Here is a 13,355-nt window from a genome sequence, read left to right as displayed (position 1 = left end):
ATGAATGTAGAAAGATACAGTAAAAGTCTACCAGAGCAGTTGACAAAAGTCACCATGTCAAAATGTGCAGATTACAAACATGCCATTTTTTCCCCCTCTTTGACACAAGAGTTCTTAGACAGGTCAGCTATTATTGTTATATCTTGGTTAGGAAGGGACCAAATGACATCATAGGGGCTTAAATTCAAACAAGAAAATTCAGTTAAAATTCCATTTAGGCCTCAGCATTCATCATTTATTCATAAGTCATGTTATTTGCTACACTTGGTTAGGATAGATTCTAACTCAAAAAAAAAAAATGGAATAAAATGAAGAAAAATATCATAATGATTACATTGAAGCCTGGGTTAGAAAGTTGATTACAATGGCAGAATGGGACCACTGGATTCAAACACTTGACTTCTTTCCTGCTGGTCTTTCATGAAAGAATGAAAACTCATTCAGGGATTTGAAATAATAACACAACTGAGCAGAGTGACAGAGAGGATATTGTTGTGGGAAACTTAGACAGAAAGCAAAAAAAAAAAAAAAAAAAAAAAAAAAAAAAAAACCAAAACAACAACAACAAAAAAACACTTAAAGTAATATTTGAAGAAACTAAGTTGGTTAATAATATTTAGATCTCAACAGAAAAGTATATAATTGGAACAAAAAGGAAAGTAGAGATATTTTTCATGTCATGAATCACATTAAAAAAAATTGTCAAGTAAAAAGTGCATCAATACTGAGAACAGAGGTAAAGTCCTACAGCCAAATATTAGGCGCAACTTGGGAGTCCTTCAGAGGAGGGTGAGGAAAGACTGGAGGAGTCAACGCAATCAAGATCAAGAACACCACAAGAACATGGCCCACAGAATCAACTGACTGGGACTCAAATGAGCTCACAGATATCAGGGTGCTTGTGTGGGTCAGACCTATATGCCATGTTTGACTGATTGTCCTGGGAGGCCTCTGCTCTTTTCTCTGGAGAGGTGGAGGGGGTGTGCATTTGGGGAGAGGGAAGGGAGCTAAGGGAGAGAGTCTAGGGGGAGGAATGGAGGAGAAACTGCAGTCAGATATACCGTAAGAGGAGAGAAGAATAAATAGAAAGGAAGAAAAAGCATCAATATTAAACAGTGTGTTTTATTCAGTTACAAAGGGGAGAGGCTGAAGTCAAACTGGCAGAAACAGAAGACAATGAAGGATTTAAGTGCGAGGGTGGGCTCATGGGAAAGACGGGAGAGTCCTACAGGGAGTTTGATCAATGGAATCTGCCTCTTAGAATAAGCTGTTCAGCGCTTTGCTCTATGGGCCACCTCTGCTTACACACCAGCACCCAAGGAAGTTAGGCACCTCCCCATCTCATGGAGGTGGGACTGGGGCCCTCTGTCCTTCCATGCTAACTTTTAGGAGGGATGGTTCTCATCTCTGTGTTTTAAAATAAATGCTCAAACAGAAAGTGAGGCTGGCTAGGAAGACAAAGAAAACATCCCTCATCCCACGGCGTGATCCGATCTCCGATCTTCTCTCCTAATCAAAAGCAAGATTTCCATCACTGACATTTGCTAAGAAGGATGCCATCATGGGGACGGAATTCCTTTCATACAGAGATAGCCATGGTCAAAGTACTAATGGACCAGACTTTGGTCTTGAATGGACTCGACCTTGGGCACAGCCTGATTCTTTTCCCCAGACATCGCCTGAGAACCTTACACAAAACCGTTCATAGCCAGACACCTACATTCCTATAAGTGGAGGTTACACTCTTACCTTTTCCACTATAGAATCGTCTCCCAACAGCAACCACCCAGGAATAAGATAAACCCCAACCCCATCCTGTGAAGACACTAAGGGGAGATTGATCTGAAATAAGCTCACAGACTCACTGTGTGTGTGTACGCGTGTGTGTGTGTGTGTGTGTGTGTCTTCCTTTCTTTCTCCACCCTTCCTCCAGATCCACATGCTGAAGCCTAAACTTATTATCACTGACAAGCCTCTCACACTGCTTCTGAAAACGGATCATCCTGGATTTCTTTTCAATGCTGAAGTAGTCACAAATCCCACTGAAGCCTCAGTCATGATCCTGAACTCTGGTAAACTCCTCAGGCTGCTGAGAGTGGCAGCATGGAGCTGGGTCTCTGTCCTCTCACAGCTGACAGAGAGATCCTAGGGGCTTCGAATCTAGAAGAAAGTAGATGAGTCTGAGGGAGGAAATGTTAAAGCCTAATTTGCCAGATGCTAGCAAACTCGTAAGTTGGAAAGGTACAGATACCAGTGGGGGAGGGTTGTTTGTTTGTTTGTTTCTTTGTTAGAAAAGATATGTGTAAAGGATTTCAGAACCATTTCTGCTTATTGAACAGTCCTTTGCTGTGAAACTCCAAAGTGGCAATGTGTGAACCAAGGATACAGCCAGATCTAAAGACTCTGAGTAATACAAACCTCTAAATAGAAGGTTCTCATAGTCTGATTGGGGTACAGGTGAGCAAACAGAGTTTAAAAGGTTCTTCAGTAAGCTGCTTCTTTTTTAACTTGAAAATTTTTTAATTTATTTTTTTATTCACTTTACATCCTGGTTGCAGCCCCATCCCTCCTCCCCTCCCAGACCCAACCTCTCTCCTTCACTCCTCCCACTTCCCCTGTTCCTCAGAAAAGAGGAGCTCCCTTTCCCACCCACCCCAGCTCATCAACTTGCAACAGGACTAAGCATGTCCTCTTCCCCTATGGCCTGGCAAGGCGGTCCCGCCAGGGGGAGGTGATCAAAAAGGTGGCAGGTGAGTCGTCTCTAGTACAGTCCCCACTTCCCTTACTAGAGGACCCACAGGAAGCCTATCTGCTTTGTCTTTGTAGGGGGCATGATCCTTGATATTTCAGTCTCAGCAAGCCGTAATGGGCCTGGTTAGTTGCCTCTGTTGGTCTTCTAGTGGAGTTCCTGTCACCTCCAGGTCCTTTTCTCTTTCCTACCACTTTTCCACAAGACTCCCTACACATCACCCACATGTTTGGCTGTGAGTCTCAGTATCTGTTTTGAGGAGCTGCTGGGTAGAGCCTCTCAGAGGACAGCTCTGTCAGACTCCTGTCTACAAGCCTAGCAGAGAATCATTCATAGTGTCAGGAGTTGGCACTCTCCCATAGGGCGGGTCTTTGGTTGATCCAGGCATTGGTTGGGCATTCCCTCAATCTCTGCTCTGTCTGCTCTATGTTTATCCCTGCATATCTTGTAGGCAGGGTAAATTTGGGGATGAAGTTTTTGTGGGTGGGTTGGTGACGCCTTCTTTCTGCTAGGAGACTAGTCTACTTAGAGGGTGTCCTCTTTGGTATCTATGGCCTCTGCTACGAGGAGTCTCTGCTTGAATTCCCTTCATATCCTCCCAGGAACCTACCCTGACTTAGCTCTCCAGCTTGTCATAGAGATACCCCCACCCTCAGTTTCTCCTTTCTCTACAGGCCTTCTGTCCTCACGCCCTCACTCTCCCCAGGTCTGATCTCTACCCTCTTAAGTCTCTACACCCCCTCTTGTTCCCTCTCTTCAACCACTACCTCTGTCTATTCTATCTCTCCTTCCAGGTGAGACTTATGCATACTCCTTGTTACCTATTTTCTTTGGATCTGTGCCTCATAATATGCTTATGCTATATTACATGGCTAAAATCCACTTATATGTGAATACATACCATGTGTGTCTTGTTGAGTCTGGGTTACCTCACTCAGGATGAGCTTTTCTAGTTTCATCCATTTGCCTGCAAATGTCGTGTTTTCTTTGTTTTTAATAGCTGAATAGTATTCCATTGTGTAAAAGTGCCATAGTTCCTTTATCCATTTTTTTTTTTTTTTGGTTGTGGGACATCTAGGTTGTTTCCAGATTCTGGCTATTGTGAATAAAGCTGCTATGAACATAGCTAAGCAAGTGTCCTTGTTGTGTGGTGGAGTGTCTTTTGGCTATATACCCAGGAGACGTATAGCTGGGTCTTGAGGTAAAGTTATTGCCAGTTTTGGAAGAGTGATCCCCTTTCTCCACACCCTCACCATCCTGTGCTGTCACTTGCGATTTAGATCTTAGCTGTTGTGGCCTGTGTGAGATGAAATCTCAGAATTGTTTTGTATTGCATTTCCCTGATGACTAAGGAAGTTGAGCATTTTTCTAAGTGCTTCTCTGCCATTTAGATTCCTCTGTTGAGAATTCTGTTTAGTTCTGTGCCCATTTTTTATATTGGATTATTTTCTTTATTAGTGTTTGATTTCTTTCTAATATTTTGGATATTAGCCCTTTGTTGGATGTAGGATTGGCGAAGATCTTTTCCCAATCTGTAGACTCTAGCTTCATTCTGTTGACAGTGTTCTTTGCCTTACAGAAGACTTCAAGATCCTGAGCTGTTGGTGTTCTGTTCAGAAAGTTGTCTCCTGTGCCAATGAGTTTGAGGCTCTTCCCCACTTTCTCTTCTAATAGATTTAGTGTATCTGGTGTTATATTGAGGTCTTTGATCCACTTGGATTTGAGTTTTGTGCAGGGTGATAAATATGGATCTATTTGCAATTTTTACATGTAGACATCAGGTTAGACCAGCGCCATTTGTCAAAGATGTATTTTTTCCATTGTATGGTTTTGGATCCTTTGTCAAAAATTAAGTGCCCATAAGTATGTGGGTTTATGTATAGGTCTTCAATTCAATTCCATTGATCCTGATCCACCAGTCTATTTCTATGCCATTACCATGCAGTTTTTAATACTATTGCTCTGTAGTATGGTTTGAAGTCAGGAAAGAGATACCTCCAGAAGTTCTTTTATTGTATAAGATTGTTTTAGCTATTCTTGGGTTTTGGTTTTTGCATAAGAAGTTGAGGATTTTTCTTTCAAGGTCTGTAAAGAACTGTGTTAGTATTTTGATAGGGATTGCTTGAATCTGGAGGTTGCTTTTGGTAAGATGGCCATTTTTACTATATTAATCTTACTGATCCAAGAGCATGGGAGATCTTTCCATCTCCTGATATCTTTTTCAATTTCTTTTCTTAGAGATTTAAGGTTCTTGTCATATAGGTCTTTGGCTTGCTTTGTTATTTAGAGTTACACCAAGATACTTTATGTTATTCATGGCTATTGTGAAGGTTGTAATTGCCCTAATTTTTTTCTCAGCCTGTTTGCCATTTGTGCACAGGAGGGCTACTGTTATTTTTTAATTAATCTTGTGTCTTTATATCATCTGTAAATAATGGCAAATGGGCTGAAGGGTGCTGGCACTAGGGATTCAAATTTGCCTATGCAGCAGCTTGCTGGCCCAGCAGACTCTGAGCTCCTGCCACTCAGATTCACTTTGGTTCTGTTGTCTTGGACCTAGGACCCTGTATGTTTGCATTGTCCAGCTGATCTCTACATGGGGACCAAAAGACGTGTGGATTGGGTTTGGGGTGCTGCCTCTGGTCCAGACGCTGCCCTTGGAGAATCAGGAGTGATCCAAGATCTAGTTGATGCAACAAAGCACCCCTGAGCCTGCAGGCCAGCATTCGGGTTGGCAGAGAGTGGCATACCAGCCTGAGTCTTGAGATCTGTAAATTGTGGTTGGGATACAATCTTCCTTATGTAGGCAGGGGAGCAGGAATGACCCGAGGTCTACTTGCTGAAGCCGATCTGCGACCTGACCCATACTCAGGCGTGAAGCGCTGTGCAGGCACGAAGACCCTGATAGTACCAGGCAGAAAGCACAGAAGCCTGTACAGGAGATTGTTGCTGGGTGCGCGCGGGTCCTGGAACCATGCAATCCCTGCACCTGGTATGCTCCTCCCCTCCAGATGAAGCGCCGATGTCAGTGTTTTGGAGCATGTCGCTAGGTTACTCATATTAACAACACTCTCTGAATTTCTGCCTCTCAGATATAGTATGCCCTAGCCACTGCCATCTTGGTAATCTCCCATTTAGCTACTTCTAAACCTAGTAACTTCATAGCTCGCAGAGTTTATGGTTATACAAAAGCATTTTCTAAAAACTTTTTTGTAGGTGAAAAAATAAATATGTAAATATGCATACTCACAATGTCAATATGACTTTCATAACAAGTTTTGAACAACACAAAAGATAAAATGCTATTTCTCAGGGTTATAATAGAGTTTGTCTACTTCTTCTAAAATAAATCTAGTTCTCAAAGGTGTATGTAAATTACCTGAGGGTCGTATACTTGAGCATATTTTGGATATAAACCTAGGTTGGTATAACTGGATCTTGACATTTGCTCAACCATGTTTGTTGCAGCTTTATTTGTAATAACCAGAATCTGGAAACAACACAGATGTCCCTCAATTGAGGAATGGATACAGAAATTTGGTACATTTACATAATGGAATATTACTCACTTATTAAAAACAAGGAAATCATGAAATTTGCAGGCAAATGGTGGGAACGAGAAAAAAGAGCATCCTGGTTGAGGTATCCCAGAAGCAGACACACATGGTATATATTCACCTGGATATTAGACATATAATATAGGATAAACATACTAAAATCTGTACACCTATAGAAGCTAAGCAAGAAGGAAGACCCTGGGTAAGATGTTCAGTCTTCATTCAGAAAGGCAAATGGATAGATCTGGGAAGACAGAGAAAACAGGGAACAAGACAGGAGCATACCACAGAGAGCCTCTGAAAGATTCTACCTAACATGGTATATTAACACAGATGCTGAGACTCATAGCCAAACTTTGGGCAGAGTGCAGGGAATCTTAGGAGAGAAAGGGGAGATAGAGAGACCTGGAAGGGACAAGGAGAGCAAGAGAACTAAAAATTTCTGGGCACAGGGGTCTTTTCTGAGACTGATTCTCCAATCAAGGACCATGCGTGGAGATATCCTCGAACCCCTGCACAGATGTAGCCCATGGCAGCTCAGTCTCCAAGTGGGTTCCCTAGTAAGGGGAAAAGGGAGTGTCTCTGACATGAACTCAGTGGCTAGCTCTTTGATCACTCCCCCTGAGGGGGGAGTAGCCTTACCAGGCCACAGAGGAAGACAATGCAGCCAGTCCTGATGAGACCTGATAGGCTGGGGTCAGATGGAAGGGGAAGAGGTCCTCCCCTATCAGTGGAATGTGGGAGGAACATGGGAGGAGAAGAAGAAGGGAAGGCGGGATTGGGAGGGGACAAAGGAGGGGGCTACAGCTGGGATACAAAGTGAATAAATTATAATAAATAAAAAAATAAACCAAAAATTACCTGAGGGTCTATTGTGCATGCATTCTGGTTAAAAGAAAGAGGATGCATTATATAATACTTGATTCATATCTAAAAAGCTTATTTCCCTATACTACAGCTTAAGATTTATTCATTTATTCATTTTATGCACAAAATATTAACTTTCTGTTATGTGTCAACTATAGGTTCTAAGTATAAGAAAGTAAACAAGAAAGATCAATGTTGGGTCCTTAAGCTGGCTTAGTGAGTAAATGTACTCTTTCTCAAGCTTGACCACTTGAATTTAATTCCCCAGGAACCGCGTACTAGAGGGGAAAGCCAGCTCCAACAAGTTTTTTTTTCCTCCACACTCACATCATATTATTTTTACACTCACTAAACCATACACATACACATACACACAAGATAAATGTTAAAAAGTGATGAACATTATGGCATTGTTTAATCTTAATGAAAGTGCTATGTTGCCATAGGTTCCTCCAATGATTAAAATCAAGGTAATACGACGCCAGTTATGTGTGACAATAGAGAAAGGCATAATGGCAGGAGCAGCTATCTGAGGGCTCACTTTTGAACTATAAACTCTCAGTAGAGAGAGTGAAGCATGAATGGCTTGAGTCTTTAAAATCTCAAAGCCTGTCCAAAGTGAAAAACTTCCACTAGCAAGGCCACACTTTCCAAACTCCCACACTGCACCATCAATTGGGGTACATTATTCTAACGCCTGAGACAATGGGTGATATTTCTCATTAAAAGCATGACAGAAGTAAAAAGACACTGCAAAGTCCCTGCCTCAACACTGAGCTCTGTCTATAAAGAGAAAGAGAAAAGTAGCTACCATGGTTAGAGCATAAAGCTTCTCTGTGCCCCAGAGGCTGTGACTGCATGCATACAAACAGCATGGGGTCAAAGCCTCACAAATCTTCACAAGGAGGCAGAAGTGGATGGGCACAGAGTCCTACCTCTCACTGAGGAGCTCTTTGCAATGGGCAATTGCCAGGGGAGAGGGAGTCAGTTTTCCTCAGTACTGCGGTTCCTGGAAGGCCACTCATGCTTCAGTAGTTGGCCCAGCGTTCGGATATCACTAGACTCACTCAGTGTGAACAACCCAGCACATAAAGTTGGGAGGAGAAGGTGATGGGTGACATGGTGGAGCAACTGTGGAAGAGGGAGTAGATGACAGATTCTATGCCAACACATTAAACGCACGTGTGAGGATTTCAGACAGTTTGGGCCAAGAGATAAGAGGGCTGAGAGAGAAAAATCACATCTGTCTAGGTAGGGAAGAGTGCAATATACCCTCCTGAATCATCTGGGGATTCTCAGAGTTTGCACGTGAGTTAGTTTGCATGGTGCCTCCAAAGATAAAGGTATGCTGTTTGGGTTGAGTATATGCCTGAAGGAAAAGAAAAGGAAAGAAAGAAAGAAAGAAAGAAAGAAAGAAAGAAAGAAAGAAAGAAAGAAAGAAAGAAAGAAAGAAAGAGAAAAAGAGAGCATTCTCCCTAAGCAAAACATAAGTAAACTGGCTGATACTTGCAACATGAAGAAGTTCATTTTGTATAGCTTTTTGATTTATACTCTAGCAAACAGAAACCCATCCCTCAAGTCAGGAAGTCCACTGTAATTGTATTGTTGGCATAAACTCAATTGCTTCAGAATTAAATTTTTCTGAGTGAAAATGATTGGAAACTATTGGAAAAGATATGGAATTGTCACACTTGTTAACTGTAAGCTGCAGTTTTAAAGTTTCCTGTCATTTCACAGGATATTGAAAAGAAAATAAGAGAGGAAAGATGGCAGAGAGATGTTACAATGAAAGATACCTCTCAACCTAAGAAAAAGTCCCGTTTAATAGAAAAAAGTAGCCATTATTATTATGTAAATATACAATAAAATAACTGCCTCATAGCACAATGCTTTTCTAACCTACTTACCACCTATCTATGTACCTATTAATTTCTCATATTGTCTAGTGGGATATATGCCAAACCCCAGAGTTATAAAGATCGAATGAACCCTGTTGCCTCAGTAATAATTCTAGTAAAACTCTCTGACTGGGAAGGAAGTCTAATAATTTAAGACCTTACAAATGCACTTCAAAGTAGTAGCTATTAACATGTTAGCACACTACCAATTTACTTCTGATTTTCTGTCTCAGTTTTCATATATGTGAATAAGGGAGTTTACAGTACACTGTGTGTGTAATGATTGCCAAGAATGGCACAATCGGCAACCTTCCTCCCTCAATGTCTAACGCAACACTCAGGATTTTCATAAAGTCATCCTGGATTGTCGACATATTATTGGCAAATAGAGGGAAGATTTATTACTTGGGAGCAGTTTTTAATCAAGTCTCAGTGCCCAAACTTGTATCACACTTTTCCTATTACCCCATTTTCTCAGCACCTTGTTCTTTATTAACAGTAGTATTTTCCCTTTCTCTGGCCTTTTGCTTATCTCAGTTCATTCATTCATCAAATATTAATTTCAAGTGTTGCCTTAGTTAATTTTCCTCATCACTTTGACAAAATACCTGACAGAACAAATTGAAGGGAAGAATCATTTCTTTGGGCTCACAGTTTTAGGTATGTAAATCCATGCTCCTTGAATCCATTGGTTCAGGACTGAAAATGAGGCTGAACATTATGGCAGAAGGAGAAAGGGTCTGTTGTCTTTATGGTGGACAGGAAGGAATCAGTGAAGAACTGCAGAGAGCAGGCAGCCCCAAAGACATGCCTCTTAGGCCACAGATTTCTTCAAGCCAGGTACCATTCCCCAGAGTAGCTCCCCCTGCTGGGGACTAATTATTCAGTCATAAGTCTATGGGGAACATTCCCAATTCAAATTACAAGTGTTGGTTTTCTTAAAAACATCCGAAGTTGGGGGGAGGCAAAGGAAGAGAGGAATTTTATACAGTAAAGCAAACCAGTCTTTACCTGAAGACCCATAGAAACTCTTGATGACCTTTGAGGCACTTTATTCTCAATTCTGCACATGCTCTGTTTTATCTCCATGCCTCCCTTTTCCTGTGTGGCCATCTTAAGTACTTGCATGATGATTATGTTCTATTGTTTACATTTCCTAGATACTTTAATGGGGAAAAAAGATTTTTAAGAAAGAGAAAGCTGGATAGTTGTATAAGAATGCATTCTCTGGCAGACACAGTAACATTTATAGACTTAAGTTGGTTTCTGAAAACATTGCTACGTACTATGGCTCTCTACCACTGTGTGTAAACCACAGCTCCCAGCTGAATAAGAAGTAAGGAGGTCAACATAGTTTCATGGTGCCCTTTATTGTGCATTATTGTAACTGTAAAAGTCACTTATGGGAAGGTAATACAGGGTAAAATACTTTCAGTAATATCCTTGATTTCTCTGCCAATGCTTATGATAATTTAAAGAGCCTCATTGGGGGATATATATGTCTGTTTCTATGTGTCCTTTTTTTGTTATACTTTTAACATTTCACCATGGCAACCACATTTTCTTTACATTTCATTTTAAATTACGAGCTAATGGGAAATCATGTAATTTATCTGGACACCTGTCTGCATGGACACACTCATTCTACATGGACCTAATAGTGATAAATTGTTGGTGATCATGTCTTTCCCAGGAGAAGAAGTGGACAGACAGCTATGCAGAGATGCAATCTTTCCCATTCCTGTGGCCTGTGATGCCCCATGCCCAAAGGACTGTGTGCTCAGTCCGTGGTCCACATGGTCCTCCTGTTCACATACCTGCTCTGGGAAAACCACAGAAGGGAAACAGATCCGAGCTCGGTCCATTCTGGCCTATGCAGGCGAAGAAGGTAAGGTCTTCAGCCTCACATATGACTGTTTTCTGGAAATATATGGCCATTTAATTTGTGTAGTTCTTTAAGGTGGCATTCTATGAAAATGAGCTGACAGAAATCTAATAATGAATGACATTTTCTACCTGTCCATGTGGTTTGAGTCTAGTCTTAATAATTAACCTTGAATATATATGTCTAATAAAGACATATACATCTTTAAAAATAATTAGCTGTTTTTCTCATTCATCTAATAATTTGGGTTTTTTCTACTCCAAAGTATACAATGGAAAAAAAATCTGAAAATTGGGTTATAAAAACCCACACATTTCATTGTTTTTTTTTTCTATTTCAGTAGTTGGTTTTATCCTTTGACATTCTAATGTCTCATAAAATTAGCAGACACATATACTAAAGTTTATTTTAAATTTTAGTATGGCTTTTGCTTGGTTGAACATTGTGTGTTTTTGACCATGTATATTATTGTGCACTAGCTCCGAGATCTGAGACCCATAGGACTCAATCGTGGATTCACCCTAAGGGTGAATAAGGCTCATTTCTCACAGCTCACACACCTCAACTGCAAACTTCATTGCCAAGAAATACAAGGAAGCAATTGCCTCTGAGATGCTCTCCAAATGCTAATTTGTCCTCTGTGTGACTGGGTGGCACAGAGTCACACTCTTGTCCTTCTGGAGGACAACAGAGGAGTTAAATTCTTCTGCGGAAGTACATTCTCCTGCAGGAGTTTAGGGTTGCCACCGCCGCAGCCTCCCACACAAAATCACACTTTTTCACAATTAGCACTGAGAGAACACAAGTCTCTTTATAGTAAGCATACACACCTATTAAATACTGAAATTAACTGATTTTGTTCGATGATATGTTGTTGGTGCCTTTTTTATGTTTTCAAGTGTTTAGTCATAGTAACCCATAATCTTATTTAATCATATGTGCTATTTTTTTACATAATAACCATGCATATTTGGCTTTAATACACAAATGCCACATGTTATATATAATACAATGACTCTTTGGGAAAATTTGATTGTCATACAGTCCTCAAATATTCTCTGCTATAAATATAAACTATTTGCTCTGAAAAAAGAAAACTTAGAAAAAAAATACAAATTTTGGAGGAAGAAAATTACTTTTCTGTGTTCTCAGAAACAACTCCAGCTTGAATAGACTGCCTTCAGACTTCAAACTCTATCAGCTCAGATTATGTCTTGGGTTTCATTAAAATTAGATCTGTGGTCACCCTGCTTCCTGTAAACCCATTATACCCTGCAGACACTGGGCGTGTGACGAGTAATGAGTGACTTTTCACCCCCTGAGCCACGTAGCAAGGATTTTGCTGTGTCTGCAAAACTGCGACGGATCCTTATGTCTATAGATGAGACACTTCACACTGAAAGGTCTTAATGTTTTAAAGGCACAAACTCATGTTTAGTATTTGATACGTATCATCCACTTAATCTGAAAGAGCAGGACTTCAGTAATTTTTATTTACGTCTGGTAGCTGCATTGTAAGGCAGTCATCCTGGGAGGCTGCAGATGTTTGTGCAATATGGCCATAAGAGCACAAATCTAAACAAGTCAAAAGCAGACTAGAATTTCTCCAAGTAAATGTCCTACTATCAGTCTCTGTCAATGACATTTACAAAAACTAGCATATTTGTGAGGCACTTAATGTATTCGTCTGCAAAATAAATTTAATACCTGTTATCTGCTGGATAGGGAAACGACATTTTATTTTTGGGGAAATGAGATGGTTATAACACCAAGCTTTTTAAAATGGGTTTTATTTTCCTTCTGAGGGAACTACATCTATAAAAAGTATTAAATTAGGCTTTTTATCAATGATATGAAATTTCACATGAATAGGTATTTTATTAGCCTTCAGAAATTAGATCTTAGAATGTGTCACAGATTCTTTTACAGAAAATGCTGTGATACTTTCAAAGGAAAACAAAATATAAATAGTAACAAAAACAACTGAAATAGAAATCAAAACAACATAGTAGTATTTAGAGATGGGATTACTTAATTTTCTTAAAAAAAAAATCAATGTGCATAGGTGAGGCAGTCCCTGTAAGGAAGCAAGAAGCAAGGCAACTGTGCTTTGTGCTCTGCCTAAGAGCTGTAGCCTCAGTCCTAGATCTTAATCTCTAATTCTATTTTACCATAACCGTAACTGTTACTGAAAATCTGGGTCAGAGCGTTGCCTTACCCCTGCAGAATCCAAACAACACAACAAAGTAGAAACCTTCAGAAGGAAAATTATATTTCCCGACCTGTCAAACTTGAAGAGATTACATTCAGGATAAAAAAATAAATAAAATAAAAAAAGAAAGGTTATATAAGAAAATCTTAGTAGCTACACCAAGAAACCTAACGTTTAGCCATCTCTT

General features: G+C 40.2%; 1 protein-coding gene across 1 annotated transcript in view; it reads left to right on the top strand.

Moving 5' to 3' along the window:
* The window catches only part of Thsd7a (thrombospondin type 1 domain containing 7A), a 405,762-nt gene that overhangs the window by 305,235 nt on the left and 87,172 nt on the right, over positions 1-13,355 (top strand). The window contains exon 7 of the mRNA XM_060373993.1: positions 10,765-10,959. Coding sequence (XP_060229976.1) covers positions 10,765-10,959 — 195 coding nt within the window. The remainder of the gene's footprint in view (positions 1-10,764; positions 10,960-13,355) is intronic.

Source organism: Meriones unguiculatus, chromosome 21 (genome assembly GCF_030254825.1).
Source record: "Meriones unguiculatus strain TT.TT164.6M chromosome 21, Bangor_MerUng_6.1, whole genome shotgun sequence".
Classification (NCBI taxonomy): Eukaryota; Metazoa; Chordata; class Mammalia; order Rodentia; family Muridae; genus Meriones; species Meriones unguiculatus.
This window is presented reverse-complemented; position numbering and strand designations above follow the sequence as displayed.